The sequence below is a fragment of the Anser anser genome (genome assembly GCF_964211835.1).
Source record: "Anser anser genome assembly, chromosome: 2".
Taxonomy (NCBI): Eukaryota; Metazoa; Chordata; class Aves; order Anseriformes; family Anatidae; genus Anser; species Anser anser.
Window position 1 is genome coordinate 112,007,766 of NC_139721.1, and position 25,853 is coordinate 112,033,618.

Sequence of the window (25,853 nt, forward strand, 5' to 3'; positions counted from 1 at the left end):
TTCATATTGCCATTATGTATGAATAAAGAAAAAGGCCCATTATGTCTAACTAGAGAGAAATTTAACAAAGAAATACACTGTGTTGTTATGGAGAGGAAGGATAGACTTGTGGTTAGGGCACAGGAGAAGTTGGTTGAAATTTCTGGCTCTTCAAGAGACTTCCTCTGTGACCTTGGGCAACTCGCATATGGCCTCGCTCCAAAACAGCATTAGCACCCAGACTGGGAGAGAGATTTCAAATGGAGATACGTTCCCATTTAGGCATGCAAATGGGTGCCTAAACGGAAATATCTTTGAGATGAGAAAAAGAACTTTTGAAAATCTGTCATAAAAATAGGGACTACAGTGTTTGGAGCCTTTCCTTCCTTCCTTCCTTCCTTCCTTCCTTCCTTCCTTCCTTCCTTCCTTCCTTCCTTCCTTCCTTCCTTCCTTCCTTCCTTCCTTCCTTCCTTCCTTCCTTCCTTCCTTCCTTCCTTCCTTCCATCTCTCCCTCCCTTCCATCTCTCCCTCCCTTCCATCTCTTCCTTCCCTTCCCTCCCTCCCTTCCTCCCTCCCTTCCTCCCTCCCTCCCTCCCTCCCTCCCTCTTTCCCTCCCTCTCTTCCTCCCTTCCTGACATTAGTGTAACGAAGAGGAATGCACAAGAGATGGTAAAGGTATGGTTTTGAATGGGCTAGGGACAGAATTTCTTCAAGACTCGGGAATGCTGAGATTGAGACTTGTGGGTTAGACACAGCTCTACCCAGAATTAGATTACAGTCTGTGTTGAAGTATGTTTTCAGCTATACACTGTTAGAAAAGTAACATGAAATTTATCTTAAGTTGTCACAGTGCTTCAAAGCAGGGGCTTTTCCTCTCTCTAAGTCGTTGAACAAACAAAGGATATGTTGAGGCAAAACTGTTTCCAATTAAGTTGATGCATACTGTTCTTTAATGTTTCAGGACTTCAAGTTTAAGTTAAAGAAAAATCCTTTAGCCAGAGTTCAGAAGGATGATTCAGATAAAATTTCCTGGAAAGCAGTCATTTGCCTGAATTTGTGTGGCTGCACTGTGTTGGGTCCTCAGTTAGCACAGGGTGACACATAGCTATGACCTTCATCGAAACTGTGATGACTAATATTGACTGAGGATCCAGCTCTTCTCTGTGTTACATCATTGGATTTTTTCTTTTGTTCTAGAGAGCCAACTGATACTTCAGTTCCCTTGTTTGGTAAGGGGAGCTTAAAGCATATATTGGATTAAGGAAAAAAAAAAAAGCAATTCCAATAAATTTCTGTGCTACCTTTATCCAATGTAAATTTTTGTTGTAATAAGCATGTGTTGTTAAGAACAAGATTCTGAAGTTCAAAGGATTTTTCTTTCTTTCTTTCTTTCTTTCTTTCTTTCTTTCTTTCTTTCTTTCTTTCTTTCTTTCTTTCTTTCTTTCTTTCTTTCTTTCTTTTCCCCTGTCCAACTGAAACATCCTTTTTCATCACCTATCTTTTTTGGAGTGCTCTCCTGAAAACTTGTGTCATGCTGAATATTAAAAAGGGATTAAGAGCGAGCAATGAGTTGTTCAGGTAAATTTAAATACACAAGCATCACATTAATTGTTCAGGTCCAGTTTTCCTACTCAAGAAAAATAATTGCATTTACATTTGACAATCTTATTTGTTAATTTTTGGAGCTGCTGCTGCAGAGATCTCTGAACAAACTGCCTTAACAATCTTTTGTATGCTCTTTCATATACATGGCATCTCCATCTCTGCTCCCCTGCACAGACACTTCCCTGCTGAAACCTCACCAGAAAGGTTATGCCAAAACTAAATTTGACTCACTGCTGTTGACTGCTTTGCAATGAGTGGCATGATCAATTTTCTTTTCCCTCGAGGCCAAAGTTAGGACTACTCAGAACTTATACTTGGGATGGATTTGACAAATGTGAAATATATGTGGAAATGATGATAAAAGTAAACCCTTGCATTTCCATGATACTAAATAAGCAACAAAAATCATATGACAGGAAAAATGTCCAGTTTCTCACTTTGGCTGATAGTCCTGTTGAGCACGTGTGTTTGGAGGTCAGTGCTGAATGGGTTATGGATTTTTTAATCACTCAGGAATATATATATATATATTTATTTATTTTAAAGAACAAGGGGTATTGTGCATAAAGATGTTACTGAAGTAATCCTTCTAAGCACTGTCCACGCAGTTGGAATCAGATTTTGTACAAGTATTCTGTAATGCATTAACCATCTGTAGGAAGCTATAAGAAAAAATCTTCAAAATTACAGCATGTCTTTGCTGAAGATCAGAAAGTTACTTCTCTCGACAAAAGGAATCTCTTCTGTGGTACCCTGAATAGTCTTTTCACTCTTAATGCAATGTGTCATGCATTTTATGGGGGACTGTGCAGTGACAGGAACTGTCAGAAGAGAAAAGCTTGGATTTCATATTTCTACTTGTTTTTGGTTGTGTTTAATACCTGTGTTAACAAATTAGGTCATGCAGAAGTTGAAATACTAGTTTGGTAATGGATCCAATTATCCAGTTGGTCAGAACTGTGAACCTACTTATCCTTGTGTAAAATTGTATTCTGGTGACCGCTTTGAATTAATTATTGACTAGCTGAGTGAGTCCTGTCCACTTTTTAAACCATAGCAGAAATATATTTCAGTCAAATGTAAAGCTGAGACTATTCAAGTGAACAGATTTTGAGGGGAAAAAAATTAAAAAATATCTCAGTGACAGGAGCAAAATCATTTGACGTAAATGGACAGGTGCCTGAATGAAGAAATCTCCTTCCAAACCAATGAGTCTAAGACACTTCTGAAGCTTAACATATATTCCAGAGTTTAATTCACATGCATTATTATTTACTTTGTTAACCTATTCTGAAATTATTCTGTAATTTGTTCCTGTAAATGTTATACTAGTTTCCTCCACACAAAGGACTAAATGACTTTCACATCAAATTATATGCATTGCTGGATAAATGCATCATGGAGTAGTGCAACATGTTTATATCAGCCTTTTCTTTCAACAATCCTTAAAACTTATTTGGAGGAGAAATTGCAGCTGCTTTTGTCTGAAAAGTATTAGTGTTTGTATGACTGGCAAATATGACTAGCAAGGTGACTCAGCTTTAACAACAGTGACCTAGATCTTGCAGTAATGGACATTATCTCAGTCATAGTTGAGACATTTAAATGTCTTAATTCTGCGTGAGAACGTACACAGATTATACGGCAGCAACCAGATCCCTAATAGTCAAAACTGCCGTGCTTTATTGACATGTGGTTTGAGACAGTTTCAATATTATCAATGACTTTTCAAGCTTTGAGTAAATAGTGCATATCAGTAAGTGGTATGGATGAGATAGAGAAGTTAGGGATTTTATAATGGCTTAACTCAAATGAGACTGTTTCGAACAACAATTGATACGTTTATAATAGCAAAAAACAGAGTTCAGATATTACAGAGACAAGTCTTCTGATAGAAAGATGGAATTTTGAACCATCCCCAGTTAACTGGCATCATACACTTTAACCCACCTGCTGATTGCTGCTCAGTGATACTAATTTGATCCGAAGCTTATTTTGACAGAAGAGAATGTCTGTTGTGACAAAAGCACTCTTGCATTGGATATTTGTGGCCAACACGTTAATAGTATGTGATGCCTAACTCTGAAGATTGCCTGATGACTCCAGCTTTAGACAGCAAACACTGAACTGCATGTATTATCTCAGCGAGCTATTCAGGTTCCCAAAGTTACACATGCACCAGAAAAATTTTGATGGGTGACGGATTAAATAACATTGCTTCTTCTCTTTCCTCCTTCTTCGCTTCCCATCTTCTGCCTAGCTTCCCAAGGAAGATATATCGATTTTGGCCCTAAAATTGTCACTGAGACGGTGATAGACTGAGAATATCAATGTTGCATTGCTGTGAACTGGTCAGATTTCTGTATACTTTTTCTAACAAATAACACTGCTGCTGTCAGGTTTTGATCCTTGAAGCTAAAGACAATTCAGAGAGTAACACCTCAACATTTTAAGGTGTTCAAATGGTTGCATTATTTTAACAATACCTAAATGATCACTATATTGCATCAAAAATGCTTACCTTTTGGTGTAGTTAGGATTGGATCTAAAGCACTAAAAGGAGATCCGTCAGTGCTGAAGGGCTTTAAGCCAAGCTTTTACATGAATTCATGGATGAGTTTACTTGGAAAATATTGACTGTCATTGGAAAACAGAAGCCAGACAAAATTAACAGCAAATCCTCTCAGCAAAGTAGATTTGTTGACTGTCAGCTGCCCTAGATTCTAGAGCGCAAAACAGTTCAGGCAGCCACTGAGCATCAGTGGCTCAGAGATTTGGGGAACTTAACCTCTGTTTGTGAGGACAATTGGATTCCATTTGTGGAACTTGCAAACATATATGTTAAATATTTAGTGAAGGAAAAGTAATGTGTTTTCACTACTGTATTTGGAGGGTTGGAGGATATCTTTTCTCTGGTTTTATTCCCTTAGGACCTAAGCATCTGTGTGGCTTTATGAAGGCCACCTTTTGTTGTCCTTAATGAAGCACCTGCCTTCACTCTCACCTTCCCTCTTCTCCCCCGATAAGTTGGTCAGTAGAAGCTGGCACAGTGTTAACAGTAGCTCCAAATGGAAAAACAGACATCACCTCCAAGTGTCCCAAAAGCACAATTCCACCTCAACAGCCCTCTGTTTTATCATAGGCTTGAGAGTATCAGAAGAGTAAAAACAGGATTATTTAAAAAAAAAAAAAAAGGAAAAAAAAAGAAAGTCATAAAAAACTCCCACTACTTCTTCTTGAGCATCTCTAAGGTTTTCTGCATGTCTATAGAGGGTCTGTATTTGCAGCAGTAAGTCTATTTGTTTTTGTCTCAGATATAGCACTAAACAAAGGGATTCTTTTTCCCTTTTAACTGTCTAAATTGAGTTTATGGGAGGTCTCTCTTCTTTCTCAACCCCAAACTGATACAGATAATAATTCACATCCTCTTTGTTTGCTCTTTCCAGTTCTCCATGAATAGCTGTTAACTTAATGATCCTTCAGTCCTATATTTGAATGGACCACTAACCATTCCCCATACCCATTGGAGGGTGTAGGTCGAGGCATATTAATTAGGCAGGATTGTGTAAGCAGTTTTTTCCAAAACTACCACAGCCAGTTAGTCATCCAGACATTACATGATAGAAGTTCATAAGTTGAAAAGAATGTTCTCAATCATTTGTGCTCAGGATAACAGAGGCTTGAAACCTACGAATGGAAAATACTTGTCTTGAAATTCAGAACCAAAATATTCCTCATAAAAGTGACACAAATTACTACAATTAATAATTTAACTGAAAAGATTTGCATACACATGAGATGAGGAGGCAGAAGAACTGCATCCATCTGGGTGTCAGTGAGACTACAAAATTCAGAGCATAACACACTACAGGTGAAAAAGGATGGAAAAACACTTGCAGTAGTAACATTCACAGGTACAAAATGAGGGATCCAGAGGGAAATGTGAAGGAGAGAACTATGGAAAATGTCTACATGGAATGCATTTTTTCTACTTTTCAAATATAAACGGCAATTAGGAATCTTGAAAAACTGGATCCTAGGTATGTAGAAAACTGGAGCAGTTATTCCTTATTATCTTAATATAATTCATGCTCTGTGGCTTAAATAAGACTGTGATAGATACACAGCTTGTGTCAGAAAAATATTATTTAACTATTTTGAATCCAGTTAAAAGCTACTACATTGGGACAATGAAAATAAGCACTTAAAACATTAACTACAAGTACAAAGAATAATTTAAAAAAGCCGAGGATTTCAGTGTTAATTATTTGACTTTAAGGTCAAATTCCAAGTGCAGTCAATCATTTCAGCTGCCCCTTTTCTGGAGAGTTCAATGAAGAAAATGGGGGGAAAAAATCTTTAAAAAATGGTGGTTCCAGCAGATCCCTTATAACTGTGCACCTTTTTTTTTTTTTCTTTTCTCAAAGATTGAGTTTAATCTTTTGCAGTTGTACTTGAACTTAATCTGCTTTGATTTATAAAAGTTATTAAATTTTCTTTTCTGAACTTACCCTTGTACATCCAGTACAAAATTTTACATTCAATATTCTCTCCAGACCTGGATAATTTCATTTCCCTTTACTCATCTACATGTATAGAACAAGCAGCATTGATTAGACTGACAGAGCATGACTGTTTGCTCAGCAACAACATCCATTCACCCTAAACCTTTCCTTTGTAAAGTTTGAAGCAATTGCATTATATACTTCTGCTTTGTGTCATCTTCTCTCTTGAATAATGTCACTTTCTAAAAGCAGCTGCATTCTGTGAAGAGCTTTGAGTAAAGTTTTTCTGCAATTCAGTATTTTGACCTTTTGAGATGAATTTGTCAGTCAAAATTCTTTTACTTTGGGAGAAAAGGTAAAGATTCCACTTAGAAGAGTATATGCTCTACAGTAGATTGATTTCACAGCAAAACCTACTATTGTCACAGAAAATGCACATGTTGTCAGAAATGCTCCTAAGCAAATTCTTTCAAAAGCCTATGGTCACCTTAACTTTTGAAGATAAAATTGAGCTTTTCCAATGTCAATAGATTTGAGAGAAATTAGATGAGGGTATTTTGTTTTCTGTGTTTGTTTGTTTTGTTGAATAAATATCCTCACTTCTTGAAGCTACCTGTTAGTAATACATAGGATCTGGGAATAAGAGAACTGCTCATTTCTAATGATCTTTCCCTGAACTTCTCCCACTGGCCATTGTTAGAAACATGACAATGGAACAGTTTGTTTTTTAGAGTGGACCAATACTTCAGCTCCATTGTTCAGAGAAGTGTTGTTTGTCCCCTCAAGGGCATGCTTTCACTTGTCTACCCAAATTTGCTTGCTCAAATACATATTTGAACTATGTTGCCAGTGTACAGTTTAGACTGAAAATTCTTTAGGGCAGAGGTAGTAGTACCTTCCTTGTAATGACTGCCCTATATGGAAAACACAAGGCGTAAATCACCAGAACACTAAATACAAGGAAAATACTGATTTTGCCCTTGTATAAATGAGAAGCAAGATGCATTCACAGACATAGACTTCTTTGTTTATGATTTATAACTATGATTGTTTATCATGAATATCTTCTTAGAGATTTCTGATTTTTCTCATGGCAGACTGAAATGGAGGTTTAGTGGTAGTCTGAGATTCCTTTCTTAGGCAGTTGACTTTTTGAAATCTAATGGCTAATTCTTGGATGGCAAGTGGTTTCTGCAAGTAAGATAATACCAAATGGAAGCTGGGTAATATTTTGGCTTAGATTGGTATCTACAGGGCACAGTCTCAATAGAGAGGAAAGGACCATCCATTGCCAATAACCTTAATGATACCGAAGCCTAGACAGTCCTTTGTGTTTTGTTTTTTTTTTTGTTTGTTTGTTTTTAATGTCTTACCAGTGGAAAGCAAAATCAGAATGATGAGCCCTTGTTTAACTGAAGTAGTAAATAAATCTAGCAGTCATTTTTCAAAACATTAGTTAGTAAATGTTTGCACAGTTCTTATAATATGTATGCATTTTGGTATGACCATTGATGGATGTTGTCTTAGGGTCTGGCAGGTAATATTGCAGAGTGACTGGAACCTTTTGAACTCTTCAGCATGGCATCAGCAAGTAAAGCCTCTGCAATGTTCTGATCTAAGAATGTTTTCTTTGTAATTCTTGAAACTCAGCGTACAAAACTGACTTTGGCTCTTGGTGGAGGAGAATGATAACTTGGTAAACCATGCATTAGAAATCTTAACTTACATACAGAAGAGGGCAACCATGTAGGAAAACACTGAAATCTGTTACTGAATTTAGCTTTCAAACAGTGGCCTCTTAAGTCTCAGGAGAAGTTTTGGAGATGGGTGTTACCAGTATTAATAATGTATGTTCAACTGTCTCCAGCATATCTGGTTCTTACCTGTGAGAGTTTTGGAAAATGACTTAGCCACCTATGTGCTTGTGTAGTTATCCTGCCAGCATGCTTCTGCATAACACAGGGTCAGGAATTACTGACAAGGTGCCACAGTTTGTCTGTGCTTGTTGTGGCATGGCGACTTACGACATGCCAAACTGCCACTCATTTGTAAGTGAGAAGCACCATCAAATGCAGTGAGCCAATTTTCCTTGTGTAGATCCTTGGAGTAGCAGCTACAAATTGTATTCTTGTGCAGGCAGAGTGTGCAAAGTGGAATGATACTCTTTAATACCAAATGTATTCATGCTTACCAAAGGCTATATAATAGTTTATTTTTTTTTTGGCTTAGAAGTCATTTGCAGAACTTCGACCTGGATTGCTTGAAATAATAGAGCTGTCACTAATACATTATTTTTTAAAAGAGGGTGCAAATTACACCCCTTTGCAAGAGCCTGCTGGGTAATAGCAGAAACACAACAATAGAAATGAGGCAGATCAGTGAGAGGGAACAAACATAAATCTAAGATGCTGAATCCTAGGGAGTCAAGAGTAGCTTCCATTATGAATAATTCTTTTCTTAATTTATTTCTTGTCTCCCTCCCCCAGTGTTTCTGTTGCTCTATAGGGCATCCTATTATTGATTTAGATCAATAGTAGACTCTCAACATGTTTGGGTTTTTGTTCCTCATTTGGTTTTACATGCAGAATAGTTAAGAGGTTTTGGACAGTAAAGGGAAACAAACAGCAGTGCTAATTTCAGTATTTTTTCATTTCTAAATTAAACTTTGTTTTGCATGAGTCTCTTTATATTCAATCTTTGCAGACACAATGACATACTATTTAAATGTGCATTTTAAGTGATTTTGATCTGGCTGAAAATATTGTCCTAATGAGTTCTGGAGATAAAATTGAGAGCTAAATGATGGTGCTTTGTTTTGGAAAATCTGTTGTATTCAGTTCTGGTGTAGTAAATGAAGCAATGTCTCATGAGGTCTTCATGAGCTTTAGAAAAACTTTATATAGTTCTGTATATAGCTAAAAGGATTACTGATAGCGTTTCAGACTAGCTTGTGGGTCATAACACCACTGTTTCAAAGCCCAGATATGATTTTTGCTGCTTAGATTAATTTTGAAAAAGGGTGCTACAAGGAATAGTAGTTGTATATGAGTCCTGATTAACACAATCTCATCCCTTCTGAATGTCGCAGAAAATCAGTTCCTGTCTTTTTTTTCTTCCCTAAATATCTTTTGGATTCCTGGTAACTCTTACACTTATTCTTTTAATCACTTCACAGAATGCAGAGCTGACTGTGGGTAAGGGTCTAGAATATTTCCCCATCTTCACATGCATTTTCACAGTGCAGCTGTTGATCATGTGAAGATATCCATATTTCCTTCACAGCTGACACCCTGCAAATGTCTGGTGTGACTGGAGATGGTAAGTGTGTTCACAGCAAAAGCAGCTTGCTTCTTATAGGGACTACCTGTCAATTTTCTAGGAGGCGAGAGGATTTCAAGTAAAAATAAGGGTTTCTTCAATTGCATTAAGACAATGCAGACCATCAATGAATGAAAAGAAGGTGTGTCATACTGGGGTATGGATCTAGGAATCCAGACATCAGAAAAACAAATATTTTCTTTTTTTGTTTTCATTCGCTTAGAGGGAAAAGATGTATGAGAGGAAAAAAAAAAGTCTCATTCTGATTTCTGTTTCACAGATTTTTGTCTCACCTCACTTTTTTTTTGGTAAGAGTTTTTTCTTAGCTGCCTCTTTAAAACCCTCTTTTGCTGTGAAGTTTAATAAAATGTTGACAGCTGTCAGACTAGGGATGTGCTGACAATGCTGCCTATCACACTGACCAACTGTGTCACTCTTTCCTTGTTCTTCCATCTGTCTGTCTTTTCCTGTTTGTCATTTTTATCCTGCTCACACTATAAGTGTCTGTGAGATAAGGAACATTGTTTTTGCAAGATGTTTTGTACAATACCTAACACCATTGGTCGTAATGTATGTTGTACACTCGTGTTTTATTCAGTTTATTTACTTTCCCTTTCTAGCTGAAAAACTCATATCAGGTGAAAAAAGATCAATCCTCCATTATATATGAATGTAATTATCATTTTGACAAGAGTCTAAGATGTTTAAAGAAGAATCTACAAGGCATTAACTTCTGTCAGTGCTTGCTTTTTCACTAAAGCAGAGCTCATGCCTTTATGGAAGGGTTGAATAATCCAGTCAACTAATTAACTATACCTTCTGTCATTTTTTTTTCTTGAACGCTTTCATTTGGGAGTGCATGAATGTTTCCCACTGTAACCTAGTGAACCTGATATAAGACAGAGAATTGCTGTTTGAGCTAAACTAACCATATTCTTTTCTCTATTTAAAGAAATAAGAAGACTACAAGGACACATTTATTGCGTACCAAATTATACAGGTCAGGTCCTTTGTGTTCAGTGAAGCTCATTTAAACAAAAATCTGATAAAGGAATAAATATGTAATCATAAGTAAAATAATGCATACTGGGTATAGATGACATATCTAATTCTAATGATAACGGACTTCAGTACCAGAAGATAGACATTTATGCTTTTGTATTCTGCATTGCATAAATCACCTGATTAAGTATGCTAAGCGTATATGCCAGCAAAGTACACAGCTGTGTTTAAGGTTAACCCTTAGTATACATATCCCTACAATCTTCTTCTGGTGGTGTATGCTCCATAACAACCCCTGACCTCCTGATCATTCTCCACCATTTTCAAAAGGAAATGATCCAGTCTGCTGCTGCTTTCTGCTTGCCCATTGCCATGCTGAAGTCCATCTTTCCTGATACTTCTCATACCAGTCCTCTTAGCTGCTCCAGGCAGTGGACCACCAGATGGTGGGCATCTACCTCCTTGAATGTTTGGTTTGTCATCTTTTGTAGCACTGCTCCATGGGTGAATCCTAATCTTGAAATTAGGATATTAAATATGAGGCAAACCCTAGTTTTTGGGAGCAGTATATTCTAGTTATATAGATACATATCCACTTCAGTGGGTATCTTGTTCTTAGAGCTAATGCCTTGGAAACACTCCTTGATATTTCAAATAATGTTTCCCCATTTCCTAGATATATTCTATTTGTTAGACATGGCCTAGGTACAGAATGACCAGTTTGTGACTCAGCTATGCTGTAGGTCTCTCAAGCTGTATGGAAATGGACTTTCATAACTTGTGCAAGTTTGTAGTTTGCTAACTGATTAAATAAACAATAACAAACAAACAAACAAATAAATAAATAAAGACACACACCCAGCTCCCATCACTTTCCTTTATTACAAACAGAGCAAAGATATTCTGTTATACCAGGAGAGATTTATATATTCCCTTCTTACAGGTTGCATTTTTGGAGGGGAACCAAAAGGAATGGAAGAGCAGCATCAGTCTCTGAATAACAAATCTTATTTTCTCCATGGAATAGTTCTTCAAGAATGAAACAGGTAAATTTTAATGAATCACTATGAAGCAGAAAGAAAAACTGAGAAGTAGCTCTACAGAATATCAGTATTGATTGCATTTGTTTCATTTCATTTCAAATATTTTAAATAGTATGATAGAAGTAAAAAAGAATTAAATCTACTTGTAAATACTAACATGTTAAAACTGATCTGTCTGTTTCTTGGCAGAGTTAAAATCTACCACAGGAGCAATTAATCCCAGTATAACTTGATGCTTCACTCTGAAGCAGATATGTACCTTCACAGACATTAATATCTGGTCTTGCTCCCATAAACCCTTATTTCTGGATGCAATCTCGTCTTTCTTAAATATTGTAATGGCATCGAGAGAAAAACTATGCATCTGTGAGAATCTGTAAACTTGGACACATTAACAACAACAAGGCAGTTTAACATTGTGCATTAATGAAAAAGGAGAAAAAAAAAGTCAGCTGAAAGCAAGTCCCACCTACATAGCAGTTCAGCAAAGTGAATGAAGTAGAGAGGACAGCTGTGACCACAATGACGTACAGCAAGGCATTACAGCTTCAAACCGCATTCTGCCTCTGAGTAGACATTTGATAACATTGTGATCCAGTAACATAGCTGTTCCTTTTTGTGCATTACCATAGCATGACCTGCTCATCTTTAAAAAATATATATATATATATATTTGGTGAATATTTTTTTTCCATTTCTTCTATGTTGTGTTTTGTATTAGTGAAGATAGAACATGTTATACAAAGTCATCAGGGAAATGACTTTTTGTCTTTTTCCTTTTTATTGTTTTGGTTCATTTTTATTTATTTATTTATTTGTTTGTTTGTTTGTTTGCTTTGTTCTGTTCACAGTAATGGGACTTGCAGCTTTGTGCCACTGTGAGATGAACTGCATTTTGCATCATTGTCTTCACCTTCACATCTGGGGTTGATGTCTTCACCTCGCCTCTGTAACTAGCCCTGAGGCACATGTTGTCTCATATCCACACGCCTTCTGTCATGTTTCATTATTGAATTAATAAAAACCATGTTCAGAAAATGGGACATGAAGGGCTGGACTGAATTCTGTAGACATGCAAGGAGGAGGCACTCTGCATACAGATTCCACCTTTCTTGCATCCAGGTGGTAGTTGTGGGAAGCAGCTGCCTTGATGTTTCCATCTTTCATTTGTGGAAAACTTAATAGGTCTTTGTTCAAGTCTGTTTATGAATTCATTACCTCTTGTTTGCAACACTACACTAAGATCCAGATCTAAGGGAAGGACAGCAAGTTCTATCTACCATAGCAGGCATAGCATGGATTCAGCAACAGGACAACTTGGATGGACTTGAGTTAGGTGCACCAAAGACTGAACAGAAACACTGTAAGAAGTCGGACTTATTCCAAAATTTCTGTTGTCCCTCTAAGGGTGCTGTGATAAGAATATGTTGCTCTCTGGAAGAATCTGGAGGAATCTCAGTGCATAATGATTTTCTTTACATGTCCTGTGTTTGGAAAAGGCCATGAAACCCTTATAATGAACTGTACGATATTGTCATAGAAAGACATTTCTACAAAAGGGTTGTTTACCCTACTGGTAAGGAAACCTCTTAAATATCTATTAACAATGAATCAGACAGATTAGAGTAGAGGGGTGAATTATTTTATTTTGAACATTGAGTATATTGATTAAAATTCATTTCAATAGAAAAGATCCCTGCAGGGGCCTTCCCTCGAGGACTGTGTTTGATTTGCATATCCTGTAGATAGACCTGTCTTTACTTGTTTTTACTTAAGATGATGTCTTTACACTATCTTTTTTCTGTACCTACTGGCGATTTTATAGACTGCTCTTCTATGGCATGTTAGTATCATTGCTGCTAGCAAGAAGGAGTTGCACAAGAGAAAGGAGGCTAATCCTAGGTTACCATTTAGTCTGAGAATTGAGATGGAGGACAACCTCAGTGCCGAAACTCATGTAGGTAATTCATCCAGCCCTAGTAAAGCATATATATGAGATTTCTTTGAGGCTTTGCTATGAACCTTCAGTGGAGCCAGACAATCTTTGGGATATCTGTAAGTACACTAGACGATAGAATATTATCCTGATGGGAGAATTATTTTCCCCCCTTTACTTATGCTGTGCTGATAAAGTGTATATAGATGGTTTTCCTCTCACGAATCATAGAATCATAGAAGCATTAAGGTTGGAAAAGACCTCCAAGATCACCTGGTCCAACCACCCCCCTACCACTGATATCACCCACTAAACCATGTCTCTAAGCACCATGCCCAACCTTTAATTACCTACTTCCTATTATGTTGATTTTCACTTAGCAGGTGGTGGTCTGGTCTGTATGCTGAAAGCTGTGATCCAGATAGCTGACGCATGGCAATTAACGATACCAAGAACAAATTTTCCTCATTTCTGTTTTCAAATAAGTGAGGTCAATGTTACTGCCAATAATCATATAATCACAGAATCATGGAATGGCTTGGGTTGGAAGGGACCTTAAAGATCATCTAGTTCCAACCCTCCAGCCATAGGCAGGGATAACACCCACTAGATCAGGTTGATCAGGGCCCCATCCAACCTGGCTTTGAACACCTCCAGGGATGGAGCATCCACAACTTCTCTGGGCAATCTGTTCCAGTGCCTTACCACCCTCACAGTGAAGAATTTCTTCCTAAAAATCTCCTTTTTTTTTTTTTTTTTAAATATACATTCATGTCATGGTGGTATTCTCTGGGGAATAAAATACAGTTCAATAAAACTGATTGTACCATATTACATTAGCCATCCCATTGAAATTAATAAGAATATCCACACAAGGAAAGAATGCAGTGCTGAGCCTTTGATTCCTGTAGCATTCCTCTTCAACCAAACCAAAATATTACTCTGTGTTTGGATCATGCTCAATTGGAGCTGAGAGATGATTGTTTGTCCTTCAGATGCCATTCACATGACTATCTTTTCATAACTGATTTATGATAATTTATACTACATGCTGTCAGGACTATGTCATGTGAAAAGTAATATTTAGATAGCCAAAATATGACATAAAAAGTATACGACTATCACACACACACTTGAAAGTCCAAAAAATCACATCTCCCAAGTTGCTCATATCTTTCCCTCTCACTGTTTGTGTTGGTTTCCTTTCAGTAAATACAACTGCAGATCTTTGGCCTATGCCACATGTCAAATAAGGATAAGAACCCTCTACATGGAAATCAGTTTTCAAACGTAACTGGAGCAGATATGTAAATTTCAATGCTTTCACTATATAATATACATATTTAAACTGTCAGGTTATGCAGATATATGTGCAAGGGGTGAGTTGTACATGCAGGATCCCATTTATGGTGATTAAACAATTTGTGTGTGGAAAATAACAAGTTTAGAGCATGCATTGTGGCATGTACAGACTTTGCCAGAGTAATTGGGGGAATAAATATCGAATACCTGATCTAAGGAGACAAAAATACTGAAGAGCCTAAAGTCACTAAAAAAGAAGCAGAGAGTAAAGGATTTCTGTACTTTTTTTTTTCCCTTACCTTTTTTTTTTTTTTTTTCTGGATTCTGATCATACTTCTGTGTGTTCTGTTTTGTTTAGACCCAATGTAATGATAAAAAATATTGAATACAGATTTTTTTTTTACTGTTTTTCAGTTGCTGGGGAAATTATAAATAGTTGGAGATTAGACTTGAAAGTATTTAACTACTCCATTTCCATCTGAATTAGCATACGATATTATATTTAATTCTGTATTTATCACAGGAAATATTTTTTTGCTTGAAGAATATACTTCTGGGAATATATTAATTGTCCTGTGCTATAATATCACTTCTGAAAGGAATACATCTTTAAATACTACTGTTCAGTAGGAGTGTTCTTAATCTTTGTTATTATAATAAATACTGAATGTCAGACCTTTTCAAAGATCCAAATTGGAAATGTGCCTTTTATCTCACTAAAATAAATAGAAGCTCCACACATGTACATGTCAAAGTAGGGAATTGTTACCCCAAATATGCATTGCAATGATAATTGGAAAGGATTAATTTACTTCATGGGGATTTGATGGAGATGAATAGTCTGTTGTGCTCTCAGGAAATTGGGAGTCTGGAATTCTTTACTTTTGCTGGTGCAGAATTATCTGTGAAGCTTCTATGCTCCAGTAGTTTCAAATACATCTGTCCTTGAAATAATACAAAACAAAAACTTAGGTTTTCACTGTCTGAGGTTTATTCATATTGCTACAGCTTTTTAATATGAAATTTTGAATACTGAAAATATGTTGCCCCTTTAGTTTTAACATTCACGCGACAGAATTTCTTGCCACCATTAAAATGGAGTCATTTATACATGTATGTTTTTATATGCATATATACACCAAGATTATGGGGTGGTGATAACCAGTCTCAAAAGATTTGTTTTTTTTAAGGTTTCTGTGGAATGTGTGCTGGAATAGAATGTACAGTCTGAGGCAGAGAGGTGCAGATAGAGTGTTTTTTGGTTTTGTTTTGTTTTTTTCTTCAGTTTTGGGCGGGAAGGTGGCTAATCAAGTTCTTGTACTACTCATCCCATAGTTTTAACTGCATTGCAGTTTCCTTGCTAGTTCCCCCACTTATGCAAGGCAAGTCTCTGGCTCAGCATTCTACCTTTGAACTCCCTGACCTTGCCCATTTCCTTTTCACAGCACAGCAGGTCAATAATGGTACTGTGCAAGCAATCCTCTTTCTAGCCTATTGCCAGCTGTACAGCAGCTGATGTGAACCCTCTAGAAAAGCTGATATGTGGTGTAATACTAAATTCACCTGCAGTCAGCAATTTTATGGTGCTATCTCAGAAAAGCAGAGGGGATTGAGTGGATGTGCCATGAAAGAATTAATGGAATATCCACTTTCATGCTCTTCTAAGGATGAAGGTGTGTTCTGCAGAAACACAGTCCAGCATTTGTGCTAACACAGCAGCGTTTTGGTCAGCTGGGCCTTCCATGGGTAAGACTCTGCAGAGTGGTTATGGTTGCACAGGCTGCTATAGGCATCTCTGGCTAGTCTCCCCTCAGCAAAGAGGATGTCTGGATACAAAATCTCTAGGAGCTGTTTTTACACATATAATTTCAGGGGAGAAGGAGTCCTAGAACCCCTTTAACCCATCCCTAGGGTTGCAAGAGTGATGCAGGAACATCTACAACACTGGTACTATGTTCCCCAGCACTCAAATTTCACAGATGCAGGTCAGAAGTCTGTCTTTCTCTCTTCTTCATATCTGTACAGGAGTCTGCTTCAATCTAAAGATTATGTTGCTTATCACCTCATGTGCTGAGGCATACAGTCAGCCTCAGCTGCAGACTTGAGAAAACATGAAATACATGAGTTTTATAAGGACAATTAATTTTATTGGGTGGTGTAAAACAACCAACCAACCAAATGCAGTGACAGGTACTAAAGAGTGGCTACAGGGCTATAGAGTAGCAATAGGGCTGTAGAAGAAATATTTTCTACCTACCAAGCATGATAAATCAACAGGTGATTTATGATGATCTTGAGTGGGAAACGAAACTTGAGACAAGATACATGACGTCTAATGCTATCATCTAAAAGACATTTGCTCTGTTTTCAGTTGTGCAGCTGTCTGCTCGGTCAATAGATTGGTATAGTCAAAGGATACCTACTGCAGAGCCCTGTCTTGAACTGGAATGATGACAATTTGTATCATTTCATTCATACTGACACAGAAGGAGAGTTAACAGCTAGTTTTGAGGAAATACAGGTAGGCTTATGGAAAAAAAACATAGGTGATGCAAAGCCTACACTCGTTCAAAAAAATGGTTTCACAGAGGATGAAGAACGCCTCAGATCCCTCACTCAGAAACCAAAGTAACTAAGCGCTAGTCAGATGCCAGACCCTTGCATTACAGTGTCACAGGCAAATCAGGCTATTCTTTGGAAAACTGAATTCTGGCCATTGTTCACACCAATGACTACATGTGTTTCTTTGCTCCTGTTGCAGCTGCTGGTTTTCTCCTCTGAGTGCCACCTTCCATTTCTGGATCTCCAGTGTTTCCATGTTTGTTGAGACCGCGCATGACTAAAATGATATTTTCATATTTCAGTGCAGTTGAGGCCCCTTAAAGCAGAGGGTTGTGAGTGTGAAAAAGAGATATGTTGTTCCCTAATGTCTTATTAACATACCATTTGCAATTCAGATCAGTTCTAAATTGACTGAAATTTTTAAACACATAGCAGGCAGTTTAAACTAATGATTGTCTGGAGGTTCACATCTGACATGAACTAAGCTTCTGTTCAAAACAAATTGCAAATAATTCCTCCCTTAGAGTCAAAATGTCACTTTTTACACTGTGTGTTGTAGCCAGATTTTGTCAGTTACATTAAATAAATAAATAATAAAACACACACATGAAAAAAAAAAACCAAAACACTGCTGTCCACTGAATGTTCTGAACGTTGAGTGACACTGTTATTTTTCGTTATTTACAATAAATATGTGGCTGTGCTTAGCCTGACGGAGCCCTTTTCCCCACCTCAGGCTCTGAAAAACCCGAACTGTGGAGAAAGCCCTGGGGGCAGTGGCAGGCCCGAGTTGCCTAGCAACTGTGCGAATTGCTCTGGGGGTGATAAACGGGGAAGCTCCTCAAAAACGCCCAGTGGGGTCACAAGGATACGTTTAATGCATGGTTGAAATTGGATTTCCCTTCAAAGAAATAGCCCATCTGGTGTGTGTGTGTGTGCGTGTGTCTTGCTAGAGAAATCTTGATAACTTACACCTGCTGATTACTAATTTTGAATAGGGAGGTATTTTGCTAATTTCTAAAGGGAATAAGTATGTAGTGATTTTTTTTATTTTTTAAAAAAAGCTTCTTTTGATGCAATCCTTGTGTAATTTTGCTTTCTAGGGGTTGGCCACAGGGACCTGGTTTGCAACAGTCTCTCCTTTTTAGCCAATGTTACTGGTTCAGGTATCTTGGCTAGACGTTACTTGAAAGTCCGTGTTACTTGACCGGCTGTCTCAGGCTCCAAAAAAAAGATATTTTTTTAAACAAATTAGCATTTGTTGGATCCGCTTACATACATCATCTACTTGTTTAGTTGCAATTTATTTATGTTTTCGTCTTGAACTGTGAATTGACATACTTCGTACAATATGGCATGTCTCTAAAGTTTTTGTATGGTACATAGCCATACATTTTGGGTTTCTGGTTCCTTTTTACCACTGAAAAATGTTTGCTGAACTGTTGTTAAATAGTTGAGTTTATATATATATGTGCTCAAAGAAAATTTTATTGTTGGAGAAAGTATGGTGATATGACATGGTTTTTAACCACAAAAGCAGCAATTTCATGGAAAACTTATTTTTTTTCTGAAAATTGTGAATCCAGAATTGGTTTCAGTTGATGCTTGGGAAGAAATTCCAAAGCATCACTTAATTTAGAATGTCACTGTATTTGTGGGAAGGGGAATGTTGAAACCAAATGAAAGAGACATTTATTTGCTAAATGAGAATGTTCACAAAGAACTTTCCAACTACATGATTGTTGCATAAGAAAAGAAAGACAAGACAAGAAAAAAAGTAAGAAAAGAGAAAAAGGAAAGGAAAGGAAAGGAAAGGAAAGGAAAGGAAAGGAAAGGAAAGGAAAGGAAAGGAAAGGAAAGGAAAGGAAAGGAAAGGAAAGGAAAGGAAAGGAAAGGAAAGGAAAGGAAGGAAAGGAAAGGAAAGGAAAGGAAAGGAAAGGAAAGGAAAGGAAAGGAAAGGAAAGGAAAGGAAAGGAAAGGAAAGGAAAGGAAAGGAAAGGAAAGGAAAGGAAAGGAAAGGAAAGGAAAGGAAAGGAAAGGAAAGGAAAGGAAAGGAAAGGAAAGGAAAGGAAAGGAAAGGAAAGGAAAGGAAAGGAAAGGAAAGGAAAGGAAAGGAAAGGAAAGGAAAGGAAAGGAAAGGAAAGGAAAGGAAAGGAAAGGAAAGGAAAGGAAAGGAAAGGAAAGGAAAGGAAAGGAAAGGAAAGGAAAGGAAAGGAAAGGAAAGGAAAGGAAAGGAAAGGAAAGGAAAGAAGGAAAAGAAAAAGAAAAGAAAAAGAAAAGAGTTAAGCATATTTTAAAGAAACTTGCCCCCACCCCATTTTTTTTACGGAAAATATCTTTGTTGTTGTTGTTGTTTTGTTTTAACTGGAAAGAGATGGGAAATGCAAAAAATCTTTTCTTAAGGTATTCTTTGCTTTATGATATTTTTGGGAATGTCTACCTGCTTATAACTAGGTCATGGAAAGATGCATGCATCTCTTACATTTTCCTTAGGCCTTTAAAATTTGCCATTGAAATGTGATCTACTTTGTACGTTACAGAAAAAAATGTGTTTCAGTTTATTGATTATGTTAATATAGATTAAAATTAGTTTCATCTTTTAAACAACCTTTTGAGTGCTGGCTCTTTCAGCTATACGTCTATTTATGTTGAAGACTAAGTTCACATACAGTTTGCCCTGGCTACAATTAAATATATATATATATATACTTATATATATATATATATATGTCTTAAGTCTTGCTGACTTAAGACTATAGACTTGCTGACTATATGTCTAAAGTCTTGCTGACTTGGTTTTAAGGATAAAACTCAATTAAAAGCATCTTTCGTTGCATGCTGAATACTCAGGGGAGCACCATGTGTTTCTTGGCCATCTCCCTAATATGTGTTGTGTATGTTCAAGACTGTAGCACAGTCTACAGCTGTAGCCTGCTGTTTTGTTCCTGGTCAGATTTATGCTGTGACAACAGACACATAACATTACTCTTAATTTAGGCTAAAACAGCATTCATAATCCCTTTAATAGAGACTATACAAAACATGTAATGCTTTGATACCAAGGTGATGTGTATGATATAAATAATTACACAAATACCTTTTGCCTCTCAGAGCTGCAGTGAACCTTTTTTTGTGAGTAATGACGTGTATGCTGGAGGGTTGTCTAGGGGACAGAAAATATCTTTTGCCGAACAATGCTACTACCCACTACTGTATTAAAAGCTTCAAGATTTGCTTTTGTAAGATTCTATGTGGGTCATATATTCATTTAAGTCCTACTTTCACATAGATGAAATCTCAAGTGAAAATAAAAATAAATGGGTATCCTAAACTTGTTGCAAACCATTTGTGATGCTTTTGCTTTACATTTTTCATGGTGCCATCCATCAAAAGCTAATCTCTCAATAAACTCAGGCTGTGTGCACTTTCTTCCTTCACATGGCCCTTGAGAGAGCATGAGATAATTTTTTAATACAATGAAGTATTTTCTAGTACAATATGATAAAGAACAGAACCATTTTATTTTCTCACTTTGATGTAAGAAGGACACAGAGGAACAGATTCCTTACAAATAACACAAAAGCCACTTTAAAGAATCGCTGAGCTTCTTATTGCATTAGATTTGACATGAGGACCCATGGTCTCTATTGCATGGGTCTCATGAAGATACCATGCAAATTAAATTAATTCAAGTACCTTTTGTAGTATTAAGTTATAGTACATGTGCTGTAGGTACAGGATGTTGGAATGTCCGAAAGGTTGTGAGGTTTTAGTTAGGTTTAGATAATCATCAAAAAGCTTGAATATTTTTTTGAGTTATTTGAACTATTTTTCTCTGTGAAATCAGTCTAGAAATCTCCCAAGAATGGCTGCTGGGGAAGACTATTCTTATTTTAATCTTCTGGCAAAATAAAGAGCCTATTGTCATTTATGATTATAGCCTAATCCTACAAAACATGTACAGTGCTTTCAAAGATGAAGCCAGTAAAGGTAAGTGCAATAATATCTCTCTGAGTGCAATAATATCTCTCTGTATATTGTAGGAATTGTTTCTACAGAATCACGGAATCACAGAATGGCTGAGGTTGGAAGCAACCTCTGAAGATCATCTAGTCCAACCCCCCTGCCAAGCAGGATCACCTAGAGCACATTGCGCAGGATGGCAACCAGGCGGGTTTTGAATATCTCCAGAGAATGAGACTCCACAACCTCTCTGGGCAACCTGTTCCAGTGCTCTGTCACCCTCACAGGAAAGAAGTGCCTCCTCATATTCAGATGGAACCTCCTGTGCTTCAGTTTGTGCCTGTTGCCTCTCATCCTGTCACTGGGCACAACTGAAAAGAGACTGGCTCCATCCTATTGACACCCTCCCCTCGCATATTTATACACATTGATGAGGTCTCCCCTCAGTCTTCTCTTTTCCAGGCTAAACAGGCCCAGTTCTCTCAGCCTGTCCTTGTATGACAGGTGTTCCAGTCCTCTAATCATCTTCGTAGCCCTCCTCTGGACTCACTCCAGTAGCTCCATGTCCCTCTGGTACTGGCGAGCCCACAACTGGACACAATACTCCAGGTGTGGCCTCACCAGGGCTGAGTAGAGGAGGAGGATCACCTCCCTTGACCTTCTGGCAACACTTCTGAATGCAGCCCAGGATACCGTTGGCCTTCATGGCCACACGGGCACATTGCTGACTTGTGGTCAGCCTGCTGTCCACCAGGACTTCCAGGTCTCTCTCTGCAGAGCTGCCCTCTAGCAGGACAGCCCCCAGCCTGTGGTGCTTGGGGTTATTCCTTCCTAGGTGCAAGACCTCCCTTGGTCCTCTTGGCCCAACCCTCCAGCCTGCTGAGGTCTCTCTGAATGGCAGCACAGCCCTCTGGGGTATCAGCCACTTCTCCCAGCTTTGTGTAGTCAGCAAACTTGCTGAGGGTGTACTCTAGATCCATTGTCCAGGTCATTGATGAATAAGTTGAACAACACTTGACCTGGTATTGACCCCTGGGGGACACCACTAGCTACAGGCCTCCAACTAGACTCCTCACTACTAAGCACAGCCCTCTGAGCTCTACCATCCAGCCAATTGCCAATCCACCTCACTGTCCACTCATCTAGGCCACACTTCCTGAGCTTGTCTATGAGGATGTTATGGGAGACAGTGTCAAAAGCCTTGCTGAAGTCAAGGTAGACCACATCCACCGCTCTCTCCTCATCTACCCAGCTAGTCATCTCATCATAGAAGGATATCAGATTGGTTAAACATGATTTATTCTTGTCGAATCCATTCTGACTATTGCTGATCACCTTCTTAACCTCCACATGCTTGGAGATGACCTCTAGGATGAGCTGTTCCATCATCTTTCCAGGGATGGAAGTGAGGCTGACTGGCCTGTAGTTGTCTGGGTCCTCCTTCTTGCCATTTTTGAAGACTGGAGTGACACTGGCTTTCTTTCAGTCCTCAGGCAACCTGTTCTCCACGACCTTTCAAAGATGATGGAGAGTGGCCTAGCAATAACATCGACTGGCTCCCTCAGCAGCCATGGGTGCATTACATCAGGGCCCAGGGATTTGTGGATGTCAGTTCTGCTTAGATGATCTCTGACCTGATCCTCTTTGACCAAGGGAAAGTCCTCCTTTCTCTGGACTTCCTCTCTTGTCTCCAGGGTCTGAAATTCCTGAGGGCTGATCTTAGCAGTAATGACTGAAGCAAAAAAGTCCTTCTGCACCTCTGCCTTCTCCATATTTTTTGTCACCAGGGCACCTGCCCCATTCAGCTGCAGGCTGACATTTTCCCCAGCCTTCCTTTTTCTACTGACGTATTTGAAGAAGCCCTTCTTGTTGTCCTTGACATTCCTTGCCAGATCTAATTCCAAATGGGCCTTGAACTTCCTTTTCACATCCCTGCATACTCTGACAATGTAAGAACATTAGCAACCTTAGCAAAAGATTAAAAAGAATAACAGAGACGAACTATGTTATATCTCACTTCTGTTTCCTTCTTATTTGAATTATAAATAAACAGAGCAGGACCTTGCTGGGAAGAGACCCTTTTTTGTGCCATTTTAGTGTACAGTGATGGTGACCAGGTTGCTGAATGTGGGTCTAGGCACCCTGATAATCCCGTAAAAAAATTGTATTATTCTTTACTAACTTCTGATTTATTTAACACTGAAATGTACAGGGGGGTAGTCAGCTTGATAGAGTAAAAAAAAAATCCATCACAAAGTGGGCATATTTTTAGAGTAACACATTTATCACACAAACTAATTCCTAATCTTTGAGTATACATACAAGTTATGTATTTAGTGCTCTGAAAACTCCTTTGCAACATGTGGTGGGTGTATGGTAGAAATTATATGAGTTTTGCAGCTTCTTTGATAAGTTAGACTGAATGCTCTTAACATTTTTGATGACTTACATTGTCACTCATGATTTAATAATTGATCTGAACTCTTCAGTGTAACAAACCCTATAATTTATTTAGAAAAAAAAAAAGTGGTATGGTAAATACAATTATTTTTTGTGCTTGATGAAGCACTTTTTGATAGCAGACTGGATAAAATGTAAAGACATGTTTGTAATGAACTTGTTCTTGAACAAATTTTGTCTAGTGTCTCTGCTATCATTTTTGTAATGGTTTTGAAATATAGGAATTTCTTCTAGAAGGCTCTGTCCAAGGCATATCCTCAGGAATTTTAGTGGGGCTCAGTGTCAGTCATATATAGGAAATGAACATTTATCTCTGAACATCCATTCTTCTTGAGCCAGTGACCAAGGGTTTCTGTGATCCTGAAAGTCTTTCTATAACCGCCTTTCACTTAGTTTGTGCACTGATGAGGAAAAATAGGAAGATGTGGATTGTACAATACGGATATACCCTACCATTCAGTGCAAGTACGAAAGAGAAAGGAAGGGAAGGGAAGGGAAGGGAAGGGAAGGGAAGGGAAGGGAAGGGAAGGGAAGGGAAGGGAAGGGAAGGGAAGGGAAGGGAAGGGAAGGGAAGGGAAGGGAAGGGAAGGGAAGGGAAGGGAAGGGAAGGGAAGGGAAGGGAAGGGAAGGGAAGGGAAGGGAAGGGAAAAGTATAAGACCCTGAAATTCTCTTTTGGAGACAGGTTAGAAGGCAGTATTCTATCACAACACATTTTTCCCACAAAAGCAGAGTTTTTAGCATGAGAGTCTAGTGCTTTTTGGATGATTAAAAGAGGATAAATATGGCAGTATGAAAGAGAATTAATGACAAAACAAGTGACAGCATTTGTTTTTTAAAGGTGTGCTCTGTATTATCCTTTAAGATGGCATTGTGTTTGATGAACATTCTTTGTGTTCCATGGAATATGTTGTTGGGACCTTAAAACAACCCGAAAAGTCGAAGATAATGGGAGGTCTACACTTTCCCCCCACCCCCCATCCCCCCCAGATTAAGGATATACGGACAATTTTTACTGCTTTCACCTGTGAGGAAACAAACAAAGAAAACATAGTTCAGGGGACATTAGGCACCATTATTCATTTGCTTTCATTTCCTCCTCATAATTGAATAAATGAAATGAAAAATCACTGTGAGAAAATGCACATTTTTTTAGTGTTCAATTATGTGGGAATGTCTCTAAATATAGCTTTAAAATCCCAAGGATAGTACATATTGTTGAGGTATTGAGCTGATGGTCATTGTAACTTGTAGGAAAAAAAAAGAGTCTTTAAGAAAGAATACATAGGAACAAGGGTTTTCTTGGTATACACTGATATGCATTTGTGATTATGTCAGTTTCATTGAGTTCTTTGGAAAAAAAAAAAAAAGAAATTCATGGTTGATGTTCCTACTGTTTTTGTAGATTGATGTTTATTTGAACTTATCTTCATTCCTATAAATGGATACCAACATAAGAAACTTCAAAAAGGTATCTATGTTTTAAAACTAGTTTTAAACCTCTTTTTAACACTAATATAAACCTATGGATAGTCACTCTTAAATTTCAATTGAATTGAATCTTGAGGGTCAACTTCAGTCTTCAGGATTTCATGAAGTAATTTGCAGTCACAAGTCGTTAAGAGCTCAAGATAGAAATAGTCATATGTGTAAATAGCTTCACAGATCAGTAAACCCAGTAATTTCCCTGGGAATATATGTGCCTCTGATGTTATTCCCATGCATTATTCTAGTATTTTCATTTCTATAGTATATGGTTATATACATGCATGAATCTTGAGTTAACATCTCTGACATAATTTGTTTGTATACATTTCATTTATAATAAGCAGACTGAATTTAAAATGTAGCCTTCAGAGAATTTCTGTTGTTCAGAAATTAAATTTAGGTGGTATGTGTGGTTTCTACACTTTATCCCTTGTTGTTAGAATTGTGGATTGCCTTTGAAATAATATCGTGAAGGTAAACTGTATTGTACAGATGCCTTGCCAATTCTCTCTCTCTCTTTTTTTTTTTTTTTCCTGATAGGATTTCAACAGTTGCAGACTTTCTGTAGGATTTCAAAAAAAAAAAAAAAAAAAAGAAAAGAAAAAAAAAAGAGAGAGAGAGAGAGAGATCATTACATTGCTAATTAAGTGCCTGATTCCAGATGACATACACAGTCAGTAAAATCCCCCCCT

The 25,853-nt window shown here is 37.7% G+C and overlaps 1 protein-coding gene across 15 annotated transcripts in view; it reads left to right on the forward strand.

Annotated features, from left to right (window-relative positions):
- LOC310895664 (uncharacterized protein) overlaps positions 1–18,348 on the forward strand; it is a 287,632-nt gene extending 269,284 nt beyond the window's left edge. For 2 of the 15 annotated variants that reach the window (XR_014580844.1, XR_014580846.1), the window contains 4 exons: positions 9,688–9,715; positions 10,360–10,407; positions 11,353–11,455; positions 12,304–18,345. Coding sequence is in view for 1 of the 15 variants with exons in the window: in XM_083827194.1 (XP_083683320.1) it covers positions 11,353–11,450 (98 nt within the window). In the remaining 14 variants the exon portion in view is untranslated. Of the gene's footprint in view, positions 1–9,264; positions 10,408–11,352; positions 11,456–12,303 lie in introns of all 15 variants that reach the window. The other 13 variants (XR_014580837.1, XR_014580838.1, XR_014580840.1 and 10 more) reach the window with 13 other exon arrangements.
- Positions 18,349–25,853: the final 7,505 nt, after the last annotated feature.